The sequence below is a fragment of the Acanthochromis polyacanthus genome, chromosome 1, assembly GCF_021347895.1.
Source record: "Acanthochromis polyacanthus isolate Apoly-LR-REF ecotype Palm Island chromosome 1, KAUST_Apoly_ChrSc, whole genome shotgun sequence".
Classification (NCBI taxonomy): domain Eukaryota; kingdom Metazoa; phylum Chordata; class Actinopteri; family Pomacentridae; genus Acanthochromis; species Acanthochromis polyacanthus.
In genome coordinates, this window is record NC_067113.1 from 46,657,684 (window position 1) to 46,673,346 (window position 15,663).

Consider the following 15,663-nt stretch of genomic DNA (forward strand, 5'->3'; position numbering starts at 1 on the left):
AAGAATGGAGATACAAACCATCTGTCTGAAGGGAAGTAATCTCAGGGGCTTGTACAAACATTACAGTCAATAAGATAAAAAGGAAGACAAACAGTCACAACAAGAAAACCATTAAAATATAAAAATCAAAAAATTAACAATCCTGTTGAGCCTGAGAGGAAGGAGTTTGGTTAAGTGTGTGTGAGTTTGTCATATAAACAGTTGGTTTATTCTCCCAGAAAAATAAGAAATTGATTAAAATGCTTTCTGTGAAAAACCAAAGTGGTGATTTTTCCTTCTTCCGTCTGTGATGCAGGTAACTGAAATCTAAGATGGCTGATGAAGAAGAAGTCGTGGAGGTGGAACAGTGAGTACTGTCACTAAATCTCTGAAGCAGTGTTTGTAATGCAGAGCCAACTTTGACTGATGCCCCCAAAAGTTCACTTGTTTCGCTTCTTTTCTTTTCAGGGAGGAAGGTAAGTAAAGACTTTCTGATCGTTCGCTGTTTTTTCGAAAGCAAAATGTCACTTCTGGCTTCCGTTTGCTGGATGTAGCTGACCTGATTATGTCTGCTCAGAGGCAGAAACGCAGCCGGAGGAAGGTAAAGGCTTCTGCATGGCTTCACGTGTGCTTCGCCGCCTTGTTTCCGGCGCGCCTGCTGCCGTTAGAGTGTCTGCTGTCAATGATAAAAAAAAAAAAAAAAAAGCCGTAGCAAGCTAGCAGGGTGTGTTTTCCTTTTGAGTGTTAACACTTCATTTGTCAACACTGATCTGTCAGCTCATGTTTAACTGTCAGGTTTTATTGGAATTATCTCGGTCCCATTTTTAGCACTGCAGAGGCTGCTCTGACAGAAGGTTAGGTTTTCCTCAAGATCCTGTCACGCTCTGAAGATTTGATTTGTTTATGATCAAATTTGACTCAGTTGGCTCTGTGGAAAGAATATATATGCTGAAGAGTTTTAGTGCAGTTGGGAGAACATGTACTATATATGCATATATAACTTAAGCAGTGTTGTATCTTTTGTGCCACTGGCATGTAGCATTTGGTGGAGTTATGTTGGGCCTTAGTCAATCCTATAACTACTTTAAAATGTCCTCTAATTTTTTTTGATGAATTCGCCATTTAATACTCCACCTAAGAGACATTTCTGCTGTGAACCTCTCAGATAAGATGGCTTCTTGTAAATAATCGTTAAAAATCTAGTAATTTACCTGAAAAAAATGTTGTTTTTGCTAGTTTAACACTCATATAATTACCACGCAATCCCCAAAAGAACAGTCAAACAGCCAAACTTTATTTGTATATTCCTGTTCATGGAGGTCTGTGCAGTTTGAAGTCCTACACAGATGATAAGAGGGAACAAAGAAAGGGTAAAATAGGTAAAGATGGCAAAGTGTAAGGTAAAATACATTAAAAAGACAGAGCACAGAAGCAAAAAAGTAGAATAAAAAGCTTGACAAATAGATTAAAACATTATATTTTCCCCCTTTTTTGTTTAAACTAGCTGCAAGAGTAAAATGCTGTTTATATATTGATGCATTCCTATCAACAATTGAATAATGTCGTATACATTAGTCATATGGTACATTTTTCTCTAGAATTTGTGCTCCTACTTTTACGCTTTAATGGGATTTTAATTGCAGGATTTCAGTCGTAATGGAATATTGTTGCGCTTTACTTAAAGACTGACTAAAAAGTCACATATAGGACAAACACACACAACAAACATGATTATTTCCCCCCAACTTTTCTCCTTTGTGCCGAGACGCTGCTTTGATATGTGACATGCTACAAACCGCTCACAGGCTCAGTTTGTCATCCAAGATCATTCCCCGTTTGTGGCTTTGTTCAGAATGAATGTCAAACACCAGCGCTGTTTTTCAGTGCATCCCAAGAGACAATATCACAGTGCTCAGAGTGTGACCAAATCCCTCCTGCAAGCTGTTTGCCAGAGTCGCATTGATCCACTAATCCATATTTTGTTCACTCAGTCATGGAAACAGTGAAAGAGAAAAGGTTTGTATGACTTTTTGTTTGTCTATAAATAATACCCGTTTCTTCTTGTGTTTTTTTTTTTGTTTTGTTTTACTTACACTCCTGTGGCATATTGTTGTGTGCATGTGTGTTCTTCTTTTGTCGTGCTTTTGGCAAACAATAACACAACCTGGCTTCTTTAATTCTCTTTAGAAATAGAAGACGCTGCACCTGAAGTAGACGGTAATTCTCCTCTTTGAACATATTTCCATGTGCCATTAAAATTCCATCTGTGTTTTTATAGAATGTGATAATATTTATACAGAAAAATGTATTTGTTATTAAATGGTTTCATGTGTAGTCGTTGCCAGTGCCATTATAAATGTTACATGAACACCTGTTATAAATTAGTAACACAGATTCAGTGCAAATGCTTTTCAAACACAGTCTCCACCTGCATGTTACAGTGAAATTAAATCATTATTAGCTTTCTCATGTTCAGTATTTGCTAATCACTGCTGTGGTTGGCTGCCAAGGAGCCGCCTGCTGAGTTAGTGTTGGATGAAGTTATGAGAGATCTATTTTGTGAAAATAGGAACATCTATTCAGACAAGAATTACTGTTTGCATGCCAGAAAAACTCAGTACTGATAATTGTTGAGATTTTGTTTCACCTTTTGCTGAGAAGATATTGACATTTGAGATATTTTGTAAGTTGTCTGACCATTTTTCATTATTATTTCATGTTTATTTGACTGCAAATGTGCATTTCTTATTTAAAAAGAGAGATTGTAATCCTGTAGCATTAAATCTAATCGTATTTTCATTCTTTCTCACCCCTCAGAAACTCCTGCCTCCATGGCTGAAGGTAATGACTTTTATTTTGCTTTAACTTCACCATATTCAGCTCGACTGTTTTGTTCCTATGAGCTACACTTACTAATGAGCTGCTGTTCTTTTCTTGCTCTGTTCATCTGCCTCGTCGCATTACCTTTCACATAGAAACTGCAGAAGACGGTAATGCACAGTTTTTCTTTTAAAACTTGTGTGCACGGTGTGACTAAATAAGACTCCTTCAGTCTGGTTTGTGCACCCTGCTGTGTTTGACAGTCATTTAGGTGGGATAGGAGGACATTAGTGCCGGGATATTTGTCAGAAATGCCTTCAGTTCCTTGTGGATGAATTCATTTTGCCTCTTGGCTTAATATTTATTCTGATAACACACTTTAATAAAAGAACTGCCTCAACTGTGTGAAGGTAAACCAAGATTTCACGGCTTGAAACCTTCAGTGTACTGAGACCATCGCAGTATGACAGAATATATGCAAGCTGTTTAGACTTTTTATTTCCCCTTCTGACGTGCAAGAAAGGTTTTCATATCAAAATATATATAAAGTAAGTATCAGACCTGAGGGAACAAAGGCTTTGGAAATAATAAGGGAGTTCATTTTGTAGTCTGCATGCGGCTGCATTAACATTTCCAGCTGCAGATGAAGGTGCTCCAACATGCTGATGAGGCATCATGAAAACACTTTGAGATCTCTGATGTAGATTAACATGCACATCTGGTGTCTTCAACTGTCCAAATTGCAAACAACAACTACAAAAAAAAAAAAGCAATTAAATGCTGCACACACGTTCCAAACTGCTGCCAAAATAAAGGCTATGCTGTATTTCAAAAACAGCTTTTAGGAGACTATGAAGAAATCCCCCTTCATGTCGGGTGCACTGAATCTCAGCATGCTGTTACACATTCTGCTTATTTTAAAATGACTGTAATGGACATCATGTTGAAATGGCTGCAGAAAGTGCCAGATAGGGCTTTACTGGCAGAAAACACTGCGTCTGTTGTATAGAATCCAGCAGAGTGTTCTTGTATGGTATATTAATCAGCTGTGAGGGCGTGCTGCTGCCCAGTTTGACATGTAAGTTGTGAATTATGAAGTAGAAATGTGTTTTCAAGTTTCATACTTTGGAATAAACAGATAAAGTAGACATTAAATTGTAATAAAGATGAAAAATAGGAATCAGAATGAAGCTATTCTTCAAAAATTGTGCTTTTGTGCTCTTTTCTTTGTGACAGATGAATCCAAACCCAAACCAAAGTAAGTCATTTGAATTGAAATCAATTCACATCATTCAGCTGATAGTAAAATGGTTAAAGTTCTTTTTTCTAAACCAGAAATGTTGTATTTCAGGTCATTTGCTCCACCGATGATGGTGCCAAAGATACCCGAGGGAGATAAAGTCGACTTTGATGTGAGTGGTTGATGCCATTTTAGAGAAAAAGATGTATATTTTTCAACATTTCTTGGAAACAGTTAGGTGAGAAGATAAATCTCATACAGGTTTGTTTTTTTTAAGAAATTTAGCAAAGTTACTATAACATTTAAGTTATGAGCTTTTATGATGCTGATTGGTTGATTGCTTGCTCGTTCAATATTTCAATCCCTACACTAAGTTCTAATCTACTAATCTAATAGGCTTCATTTTAACCTATTTGATCTTCTTACCAAAGGTCCAGCAGCAAACAGTGATGAATACACGTTTCAATTGCATATGTGAATAATTCTGCATTTCAAGCCTTTAAATTTACTTAAGAATATGTGCAGTTTTTCCTGTATTTGGAATGTATCTAAAGCTGCTTTTCTTGTGTGCTTCTAGACTTTTTGGTGCTGTTTTAGTATCAAACACTGATGTCTAAGCCTAGGTTGTGATTCAGGGCTTTTGGGATGTTATTGTTCAATAACGGTGCGTCTGTGACTGCAGGACATCAACAGGAAGCGTCACGAGAAAGATCTGTCTGAGCTGCAAACTCTGATCGAGGCCCACTTCATTCAGAGAAAGAAGGACGAGGAGGAGCTCGTCGCTCTCGTTAACAGGATTGTAAGTCTTCCAGGAAAGCCTGCCAGATCGCTAGAGTGATGCACCACCCGGCAAACAATTACACTGTGTTTGTGTGTGTGCGGCTGATTAGGAGAAGCGTCGTGCTGAGAGGGCTGAACAGCAGAGGATCCGAGCTGAGCAGGAGAAGGAGAGGCAGGCTCGTCTCGCTGTGAGTTCCTTCTAATTGCAGTTGTGTCAACCTTTCCAGGACGCGATCCCGGATTCGATAAATAAAGAGTGTCCTATCCCTAATAATTGACACCCAAATACGATTAAAAATAATGTGGGAGAATCTCTGGCTGCAAGCTGTAATGAATACAAACTCTCCGTCCCTTAGCTGTTCTGTCTTTGTTATTTCTGCTTTGATGTACTGTAAAAGGCCAGTCTTTAAAATATAAGACTATTTATTTTCCCCCGTAGCTTTAATCTTAAATCAGACTACATAGATGGCAATGAACTTGTAGGTTTGTTGTCTTTATGTTGTCCGTCGCACATTATTCAGTCTAATAGGTGTGCTGTGTAAGCATTTTTTTTATTACTGTAAAGGTGTCCTCTGTATTTTATAATAACAATCCGTCATGTGGCTGCGTAGAATAAGAGCAGCAACTGGTAGTGATGAGCCTAAACACAAAACCTCCTGACTGTGCAGTTCTGCGGAGCTTTATAGCACCTTTCAGCTCATTGTTTTGGTTTTTGGGACTTTATTGTTCTTACTTCTCCATCTTTAGAAGCCTTCGGTGTTGGTTCACAAGGTGTAGAGATGTGTGTTTTACAATCTGCCTTGCAGGAAGAAAAGGAGAGGAAGGAGCAGGAGGAGGCACGTAAGAAGCAGGATGAGGACGCCAAGAAGAAGAAGGCTCTCACAAACATGACTCAGCAGTATTGTGGCATCCAGCAGAGGGTGAGTCATCACACACAGACACATTTGGTCACATATTTGTTTGTCTGTTTATAATGAGAATGGGGTTTCTTTCCGTTTCTTTTTGTTCTACGCCGTTGCTCCCTCATGTGTTAATTCTGCTATCCAGCAAGATGGAAAGCGAGGAGCGAAGAAGCAGACGGAGAGAGAGAAGAAAAAGAAGATCCTGGCAGACAGGAGGAAACCTCTCAACATCGACCACCTGGGCGAGGACAAAGTCAAGTAAGGACTGTTCACAGTTCTACAGGCATACCAACATCTACATTTCTAGTCTGAAGCATTTAGTTTTTGCAAATCTGCCTCCTATGTCAGAGAGTTTTACTGTTTCTAAACTCTAGCTTGTTTTTGATTAAAAGGGAGAAGGCCAATGAGCTGTGGCAGTGGCTGATGACACTGGAGGCTGAGAAGTTCGACCTCAGCGAGAGACTGAAGAGACAGAAATATGATGTAAGTACTGATTACTCTGAATTATCACAGACTGTATATGCACCTGTAGAACAACATTGTCAGTGTTAAAGTTCATTCAAGCTAATTAGGAAGCTTAGGAAATGTTTTTAATGAAATGGTTGGACATTTTGGCAAGTTTGTTTATTTGTCTTCCTGCCCAGACTAGAGAGAAGATATTAATACAAAGCTGTACTGATAAAGTGTTCATATCGTTGAACTGTAAACAAGGAGAGGAATATATCTCCACATGTCAAATGTCCTTTCCAGTCTTTGCTTACACAACAGTAGATTTGCAGTTTGTTGTTATCTTAAGTGTTTTAAAGTGTATTATACTAGATACACTCCTTAAACTGATTTATGCACTAACGATGCAGATTGATGGCTCACAGCCACAGGAAAAGCTTCCTCTAATGTACTGTTTCTAATGCAAGGCTGTCCTGAAGGCACCTATTTAAATGAATGTGGCTTGACTTCCAGATAAATGTACTCCAGACTCGAATCAATGAGCAGCAGAAGTTGTGAGTAACTGTTAAAGAGGAGCGTGAGCCTCTTGGGTTGTTGTGTAGTGTTTTCTGTCCGTGTGTCGATGGGTCACAAAGCGAGTCTGGAAGCGTTGGACCGAAGCTGAATCGCTGCTAAGTGGAGTGAGGTGAAGACAGGAGGTGAAACATGTGGTGCGTCGCCCCATGCAGAAGCAGGCATGTGGTCGTTTAATCCAGGAACTCCAGCAACATCTCAACAGTCAGGCATTATGTTCCTACACTTGCTCAGTATTTGATGTCTCATTAAAAGAACCCAGAAACATGAACCAAAGGAACAGCTTAGCATTTTGGGAGCTGATTTGCTGTCATGTTGACAGATAGGTGCCTGTTAGCTTATCATGAAAGATAGAAAATAGCAACAGAGGAAACAAAATCCTTCATGCATTATTCCAGGCTATTATTTGGACAAAGAATGCCGTTTTTTTGTCCATTTTTGACGACATACTAAACTATGGAGTTTTTTGGCAATTTTCGGATGACATACTAAACTATTAAGTTTTTTGGCAATTTTCGGACGACATACTAAACTATGATGCTTTTTTGTCCATTTTCGGTAGACATACCAAAATATGACGTTTTTGTTCATTTTCGGACACAGAATGCTGCTTTTGTCTATTTCTGATGACATACTAAACTATAAAGTTTTCTGTCCATTTTCAGCCAACATACTAAACTATGACGTTTTTGTTCATTTTTGGACACCGAATGCCATTTTTTGTCCATTTTTGACTACATACTAAACTATGACTTTTTTTGTACATTTTCGGGCGACATACTAAACTATGACGTTTTTTGTCCATTTTTTTAATATTTTGTTTTTGGGCCTTTATCAGCTTTATTTGACAGGCTTAAGGGAGAGAGTGACAGAAAAACACTGAGAAGAGTGGGGGAAGACATGCAGCCAAGGGCCACAAGCAGGAATTGAACCCGGGACACTGCATTGGAGACCAGCTCCTATATGTGGTTCACCTGCTTAACCGGCTGAGCTATACAGGAACCCCAATTGCTGTCTGTTTTTGACGATGTACTAAACTATTACGTTTTTTTGTCCATTTTCAGATGACATACTAAACTATGAGGTTTTTTGTCCATTTCTGATGGCATACTAAACTACAAAGTTTTTTGTCCATTTTCGGATGACATACTGAACTGTGACGATTTTTGTCCTTTTTCGGACGGCATACTAAACTATGACGTTTTTGTCCATTTTCAGACACAGAATGCCATTTTTTGTCCATTTTTAATGACATACTAAACTATGACGTTTTTTGTACATTTTCGGACGACATACTAAACTATGACGTTTTTAGTCCATTTTTGGAGGACATTCTAAACTATGGCATTTTTGTTCATTTTCGGATACAAAATGCCATTTTTTGTCCATTTTTGTCGACATACTAAACTGTGAAGTTTTTTGTCCATTTTCGGACTACATACTAAACTATGAAGTTTTTTGTAGTTTTTCGGACGTCATACTAAAGTATGAAGTTTTTTGTCCATTTTCAGACGACATACTAAACTGACGTTTTTGTTCATTTTCGGACACAGAATGCCGGTTTTTGTCCATTTTTGACGACATACTAAACTATGACGTTTTTGTTCATTTTTGGACACCGAATGCCATTTTTTGTCCGTTTTTGACTACATACTAAATTATGATGTTTTTGTCCATTTTCAGACAAAGAATGCCATTTTTTGTCCATTTTTGACTACATACTAAACTATGACTTTTTTTGTACATTTTCGGATGACATACTAAACTCTGACGTTTTTTGTCCATTTTCGGTCGACATACTAAACTCTGATGTTTTTGTCCATTTTCGGATGACATATTAAACTATGACGTTTTTTGTCCATTTTCGGACAACATACTAAACTATGGCGTTTTTTGTCCTTTTTCGGACGATATACTAAGCTATGGCGTTTTTTGTCTATTTTCGGACGACATACTAAACAATGACGTTTTTGTTCATTTTCGGACACAGAATGCCATTTTTGTCCATTTTTGACGACATACTAGAATATGACGTTTTTTGTCCTTTTTCGGACGACATACTAAACTATGACGTTTTTTGTCCATTTTGACGACATACTAAACTATGACGTTTTTTGTCCATTTTTGACGACATACTAAACTATGACGTTTTTTGTCCATTTTCAGACAAAGAATGCCATTTTTTGTCCATTTTTGACTACATGCTAAACTATGACTTTTCTTGTACATTTTCGGATGACATACTAATCTCTGACGTTTTTTGTCCATTTTCGGTCGACATACTAAACTCTGATGTTTTGTCCATTTTCGGATGACATATTAAACTATGACGTTTTATGTCCATTTTCGGACAACATACTAAACTATGGCGTTTTTTGTCCTTTTTCGGACGATATACTAAGCTATGGCGTTTTTTGTCTATTTTCGGACGACATAGTAAACTATGACGTTTTTTCATTTTCGGACACAGAATGCCATTTTTGTCCATTTTTGACGACATACTAGAATATGACGTTTTTTGTCCTTTTTCGGACGACATACTAAACTATGACGTTTATTGTCCATTTTGACGACATACTAAACTATGATGTTTTTTGTCCATTTTTGACGACATACTAAACAATGACGTTTTTTGTCCATTTTCGAACAACATACTAAACTATCATGTTTTTTGTCCTTTTTCGGACGGCATACTAAACTATGACTTTTTGTCCATTTTCAGACACACAATGCCATTTTTTGTCCATTTTTAATGACATACTAAACTATGATGTTTTTTGTACATTTTCGGACGACATGCTAAACTATGACGTTTTTTGTACATTTTTGACAACATACTAAACTGTGAAGTTTTTTGTCCATTTTCGGACTACATACTAAACTATGAAGTTTTTTGTAGTTTTTCGGACGTCATACTAAAGTATGAAGTTTTTTGTCCATTTTCAGACGACATACTAAACTGATGTTTTTGTTCATTTTCGGACACAGAATGCCGGTTTTTGTCCATTTTTGACAACATACTAAACTATGACGTTTTTGTTCATTTTTGGACACCGAATGCCATTTTTTGTCCATTTTTGACTACATACTAAATTATGACGTCTTTGTCCATTTTCAGACAAAGAATGCCATTTTTTGTCCATTTTTGACTACATACTAAACTATGACTTTTTTTGTACATTTTCGGATGACATACTAAACTCTGACGTTTTTTGTCCATTTTCGGACAACATAATAAACTATGGCGTTTTTTTGTCTATTTTCGGACGACATACTAAACTATGACGTTTTTGTTCATTTTCGGACACAGAATGCCATTTTTGTCCATTTTTGACGACATACTAGAATATGACGTTTTTTGTCCTTTTTCGGACGACATACTAAACTATGACGTTTTTTGTCCATTTTGACGACATACTAAACTATGATGTTTTTTGTCCATTTTTGATGACATACTAAACAATGACGTTTTTTGTCCATTTTTGAACAACATACTAAACTATCATGTTTTTTGTCCTTTTTCGGACGGCATACTAAACTATGACTTTTTGTCCATTTTCAGACACAGAATGCCATTTTTTGTCCATTTTTAATGACATACTAAACTATGACGTTTTTTGTACATTTTCGGACGACATACTAAACTATGATGTTTTTTGTCCATTTCTGGATGACATACTAAACTATGACGTTATTTATCCATTTTATGACGATATACTAAACTATGACGTTTTTGTTCATTTTGACGACACAATAAACAATGACGTTTTTTGTCCATTTTCAGACGGCATACTAATCTATAACTTTTTTGTTCATTTTCGGACACAGAATGCCATTTTTTTCCATTTTTGACGGCATACTAAAATATGACGTTTTTTGTCCTTTTTCGGACGACATACTAAACTGTGACGTTTATGTTCATTTTCGGACACAGGATGCCGGTTTTTCTCCATTTTAGATGACATACTAAACTATGACATTGTTTGTCCATTTTGGGACGACATCCAAAACTATGACGTATATTGACCATATTCGGATGACATACTAAACTATGACGTTTTTTTCCAATTTCAGACGGCATACTAAACTATGACGTTTTTGTCCATTTTCGGACACAGAATGCCATTTTTTGTCCATTTTTAATGACATATTAAGTTATGACTTTTTTGTCCATTTTCGGACAACATACTAAGCTATGGTGTTTTTTGTCCATTTTCGGACGACAGTAAATTATGATGTTTTTGTTGATTTTCGGACACAGAATGCCGTTTTTTATCCATTTTCAGACGACATACTAAACTATGACATTTTTGTTCATTTTCGGATGACATATAAACTATGACGTATTTTTATCATATTTGGATGACATCCTAAACTATGACGTTTTTTGTCCTTTGTCAGACGACATGCTAAACTATGACGTTTTTTTGTCCATTTTCGGATGACATCCTAAACTATGACGTTTTTTGTCCTTTATCAGACGACATACTAAACTATGACATTTTTTGTCCATTTTCGGACACAGAATGCCATTTTTGTCCATTTTTGACAACATACTAAAATATGACATTTTTTGTCCTTTTTCGGACGACATACTAAGCTATGATGTTTTTTGTCCATTTTTGGATGACATACTAAACTATGACGTTTTTTGTCCATTTTTGATGACACACTAAACTATGATGTTTTTTGTCCATTTTCAGACGACATAATAAACTATGATGTTTTCTGTCCATTTTCGGTCGACATACTAAACTATGACAGTTTTTGTCTGTTTTCGGACGACATACTAAACTATGACGTTTTTTGTCCATTTTCGGTCAACATACTAAACTATGAAGTTTTTTGTCCATTTTTGATGACATACTAAACTCTGATGTTTTTGTCCATTTTCCAACGACATCCTAAAGTATAACGTTTTTTTGTCCATTTTGGGACGACATCCAAAACTATGACGTATATTGACCATATTCGGATGACATACTAAACTATCACGTTTTTTGTCCATTTTTGAACAACATACTAAACTTTGACTTTTTTGTCCATTTTCAGTCGACATACTAAACTATGGCGTTTTTGTCCATTTTCAGACACAGAATGCCATTTTTTGTCCTTTTTCGGACGACATACTAAACTATGACGTTTTTTGTCCGTTTTGACGACATACTAAACTATGATGTTTTTTGTCCATTTTCGTACGACATACTAAACGATGATGTTTTTTGTCCATTTTTGACAACATACTAAAATATGACATTTTTTTGTCCTTTTTCGGACGACATACTAAGCTATGATGTTTTTTGTCCATTTTTGGATGACATACTAAACTATGACGTTTTTTTGTCCATTTTTGATGACACACTAAACTATGATGTTTTTTGTCCATTTTCAGACGACATAATAAACTATGATGTTTTCTGTCCATTTTCGGTCGACATACTAAACTATGACAGTTTTTGTCTGTTTTCGGACGACATACTAAACTATGACGTTTTTTGTCCATTTTCGGTCAACATACTAAACTATGAAGTTTTTTGTCCATTTTTGATGACATACTAAACTCTGATGTTTTTGTCCATTTTCCAACGACATCCTAAAGTATAACGTTTTTTTGTCCATTTTGGGACGACATCCAAAACTATGACGTATATTGACCATATTCGGATGACATACTAAACTATGACGTTTTTTGTCCATTTTTGAACAACATACTAAACTATGACTTTTTTGTCCGTTTTCGGTCGACATACTAAACTATGGCATTTTTTTTGTCCATTTTTGACGACATACTAAACTATGGCGTATTTTGACCATATTCAGATGACATAGTAAACCATGACGTTTTTTGTCCTTTTTCGGACGATATACTAAGCTTTGGCGTTTTTTTGTCCATTTTGACGACATACTAAGCTATGATGTTTTTTGTCCATTTTCGGTCGACATACTAAACCATGATGTTTATTGTCCATTTTTGACGACATACTAAACTATGACGTTTTTGTTCATTTTCGGACCCAGAATGCCGTTTTTTGTCCATTTTGGACGACATACTAAACTATGACGGTTTTTGTCCATTTTTGGATGACATATTGACTATGGTATTTTTTGTCCTTTTTCGGACGACATACTAAACTATGACGTTTTTTGTCCGTTTTCGGTCGACATACTAAACTATGGCGTGTTTTTGTCCATTTTTGATGACATACTAAACTATGGCGTATTTTGACTATATTCGGATGACATACTAAACTATGACGTTTTTTGTCCTTTTTCGGACGATATACTAAGCTTTGGCGTTTTTTTGTCCATTTTGACGACATACTTAGCTATGATGTTTTTTGTCCTTTTTCGGTCGACATACTAAACCATGATGTTTTTTGGCCATTTTTGACGACATACTAAACAATGACATTTTCTGTCCATTTTCGGATGACATACTCACCTATCACGTTTTTTGTCCATTTTCGAACAACATACTAAAACTATGATGTTTTTTGTCCTTTTTCAGACGACATACTAAACTATGATGTTTTTGTCCATTTTCAGACACAGAATGCCATTTTTTGTCCTTTTTCGGACGGCATACTAAACTATGACGTTTTTTGTCCATTTTGACGACATACTAAACTATGATGTTTTTTGTCCATTTTCGTACGACATACTAAACTATGATGTTTTTTGTCCATTTTGACGACATACTAAACTATGATGTTTTTTGTCCATTTTCATACGACATACTAAACTATGACATTTTTTGTCCATTTTCGGCCGACATACTAAACTATGACGTTTTTTGTCCATTTTCGAACAACGTACTAAACTATCATGTTTTTTGTCCTTTTTCGGACGACATACTAAACTATGTCGTTTTTGTCCATTTTCAGACACAGAATGCCATTTTTTGTCCTTTTTCGGACGACATACTAAACTATGACGTTTTTTGTCCATTTTGACGACATACTAAACTATGACGTTTTTTGTCCATTTTCAGACACAGAATGCCATTTTTTGTCCTTTTTCGGACGACATACTAAACTATGTCGTTTTTGTCCATTTTCAGACACAGAATGCCATTTTTTGTCCTTTTTCGGACGACATACTAAACTATGACGTTTTTTGTCCATTTTGACGACATACTAAACTATGACGTTTTTTGTCCATTTTTTGACGATATACTAAACTATGACGTTTTTGTTCATTTTCGGACACAGAATGCCGGTTTTTGTCCATTTTTGACGACATACTAAACTATGACATTTTTTGTCCATTTTCAGACGACATACTAAACTGACGTTTTTGTACATTTTCGGACACAGAATGCCGGTTTTTGTCCTTTTTCGGACGACATACTAAACTATGACATTTTTTGTCCATTTTGAGACGACATACTAAACTGATGTTTTTGTACATTTTCGGATACAGAATGCCGTTTTTTGTCCATTTTGGATGACATGCTAAACCATGACGTTTTTTGTCCTTTTTCGGACGATATACTAAGCTTTGGCGTTTTTTTGTCCATTTTGACGACATACTAAGCTATGATGTTTTTTGTCCATTTTCGGTCGACATACGAAACCATGATGTTTTTTGTCCATTTTTGACGACATACTAAACTATGACGTTTTTGTTCATTTTCGGACCCAGAATGCCGTTTTTTGTCCATTTTGGACGACATACTAAACTATGACGGTTTTTGTCCATTTTTGGATGACATATTGACTATGGTATTTTTTGTCCTTTTTCGGACGACATACTAAACTATGACGTTTTTTGTCCATTTTCGAACAACATACTAAACTATCATGTTTTTTGTCCATTTTTGTTCATTGTCGGACACAGGATGCCTTTTTTTTTCATTTTTGACAACATACTAAACGATGACATTTTTTGTCCATTTTCGGACGACAGCCTAAACTATGATGTTTGTGTTCATTTTCGGACACACAACTCCATTTTTGTCTATTTTTGACGACATACTAAAATATGACATTTTTTTGTCCTTTTTCGGACGACATACTAAACTATGATGTTTTTTGTCCATTTTCAGACGACATAATGAACTATGACTTTTTTGGCCATTTTCAGACGACATTCTAAACTATGACAGTTTTTGTCTGTTTTCGGACGACATACTAAACTATGACGTTTTTTGTCCTTTTTGGGACGACATACTAAACTATCATGTTTTTTGTCCTTTTTCGGACGACATACTAAACTATGACGTTTTTTGTCCATTTTGACGACATTCTAAACTATGAAGTTTTTTGTCCATTTTCAGACGACATACTAAACTATGATGTTTTTTGTCCATTTTCGTACGACATACTAAACTATGACATTTTTTGTCCATTTTCGGACGACATACTAAACTATGACGTTTTTTGTCCGTTTTCGAACGACATACTAAACTATGACGTTTTTTGTCCATTTTTTGATGATATACTAAACTATGACGTTTTTGTTCATTTTCGGACACAAAATGCCAGTTTTTGTCCATTTTTGACGACATACTAAAGTATGACATTTTTTGTCCATTTTCAGACGACATACTAAACTGACGTTTTTGTACATTTTCGGACACAGAATGCTGTTTTTTGTCCATTTTGGACGACATGCTAAACTATGACGTTTTTTGCCCATTTTTGGATGACATATTGACTATGGTGTTTTTTGTCCTTTTTCGGACAACATACTAAACTATGACTTTTTTAAAATATTTTGGTCCTTTATCAGCTTTATTTGACAGGCCAATTGAGAGAGTGACAGGGAACAGGAGTCTGGGAAGACATGCAGCAAAGGGCTGCGAGTGGGAATCGAACCCGGGCTGGTGCGTCGGAGACCGGCTCCGATATGTGGTTCACCTGCTTAACCCATTGAGCTATACAGGTACCCTGATTATTGTCTCTTTTTGACGACATACTA

The 15,663-nt window shown here is 36.2% G+C and overlaps 1 protein-coding gene across 3 annotated transcripts in view; it reads left to right on the plus strand.

Annotated features, from left to right (window-relative positions):
* The first annotated feature begins 732 nt into the window (after positions 1-732).
* Positions 733-15,663, plus strand: part of tnnt2e (troponin T2e, cardiac) — a 37,737-nt gene continuing 22,806 nt past the window's right edge. The window contains exons 1-10 of one of the 3 annotated variants that reach the window (XM_051953239.1): positions 733-1,995; positions 2,167-2,196; positions 2,797-2,820; positions 4,036-4,057; positions 4,151-4,211; positions 4,722-4,838; positions 4,930-5,007; positions 5,626-5,739; positions 5,867-5,979; positions 6,114-6,204. In XM_051953239.1, the coding sequence (XP_051809199.1) occupies positions 2,811-2,820; positions 4,036-4,057; positions 4,151-4,211; positions 4,722-4,838; positions 4,930-5,007; positions 5,626-5,739; positions 5,867-5,979; positions 6,114-6,204 (606 nt within the window). In that variant the 5' untranslated portion in view covers positions 733-1,995; positions 2,167-2,196; positions 2,797-2,810. Of the gene's footprint in view, positions 2,197-2,796; positions 2,821-4,035; positions 4,058-4,150; positions 4,212-4,721; positions 4,839-4,929; positions 5,008-5,625; positions 5,740-5,866; positions 5,980-6,113; positions 6,205-6,681; positions 6,723-15,663 lie in introns of all 3 variants that reach the window. The other 2 variants (XM_022218870.2, XM_051953244.1) reach the window with 2 other exon arrangements.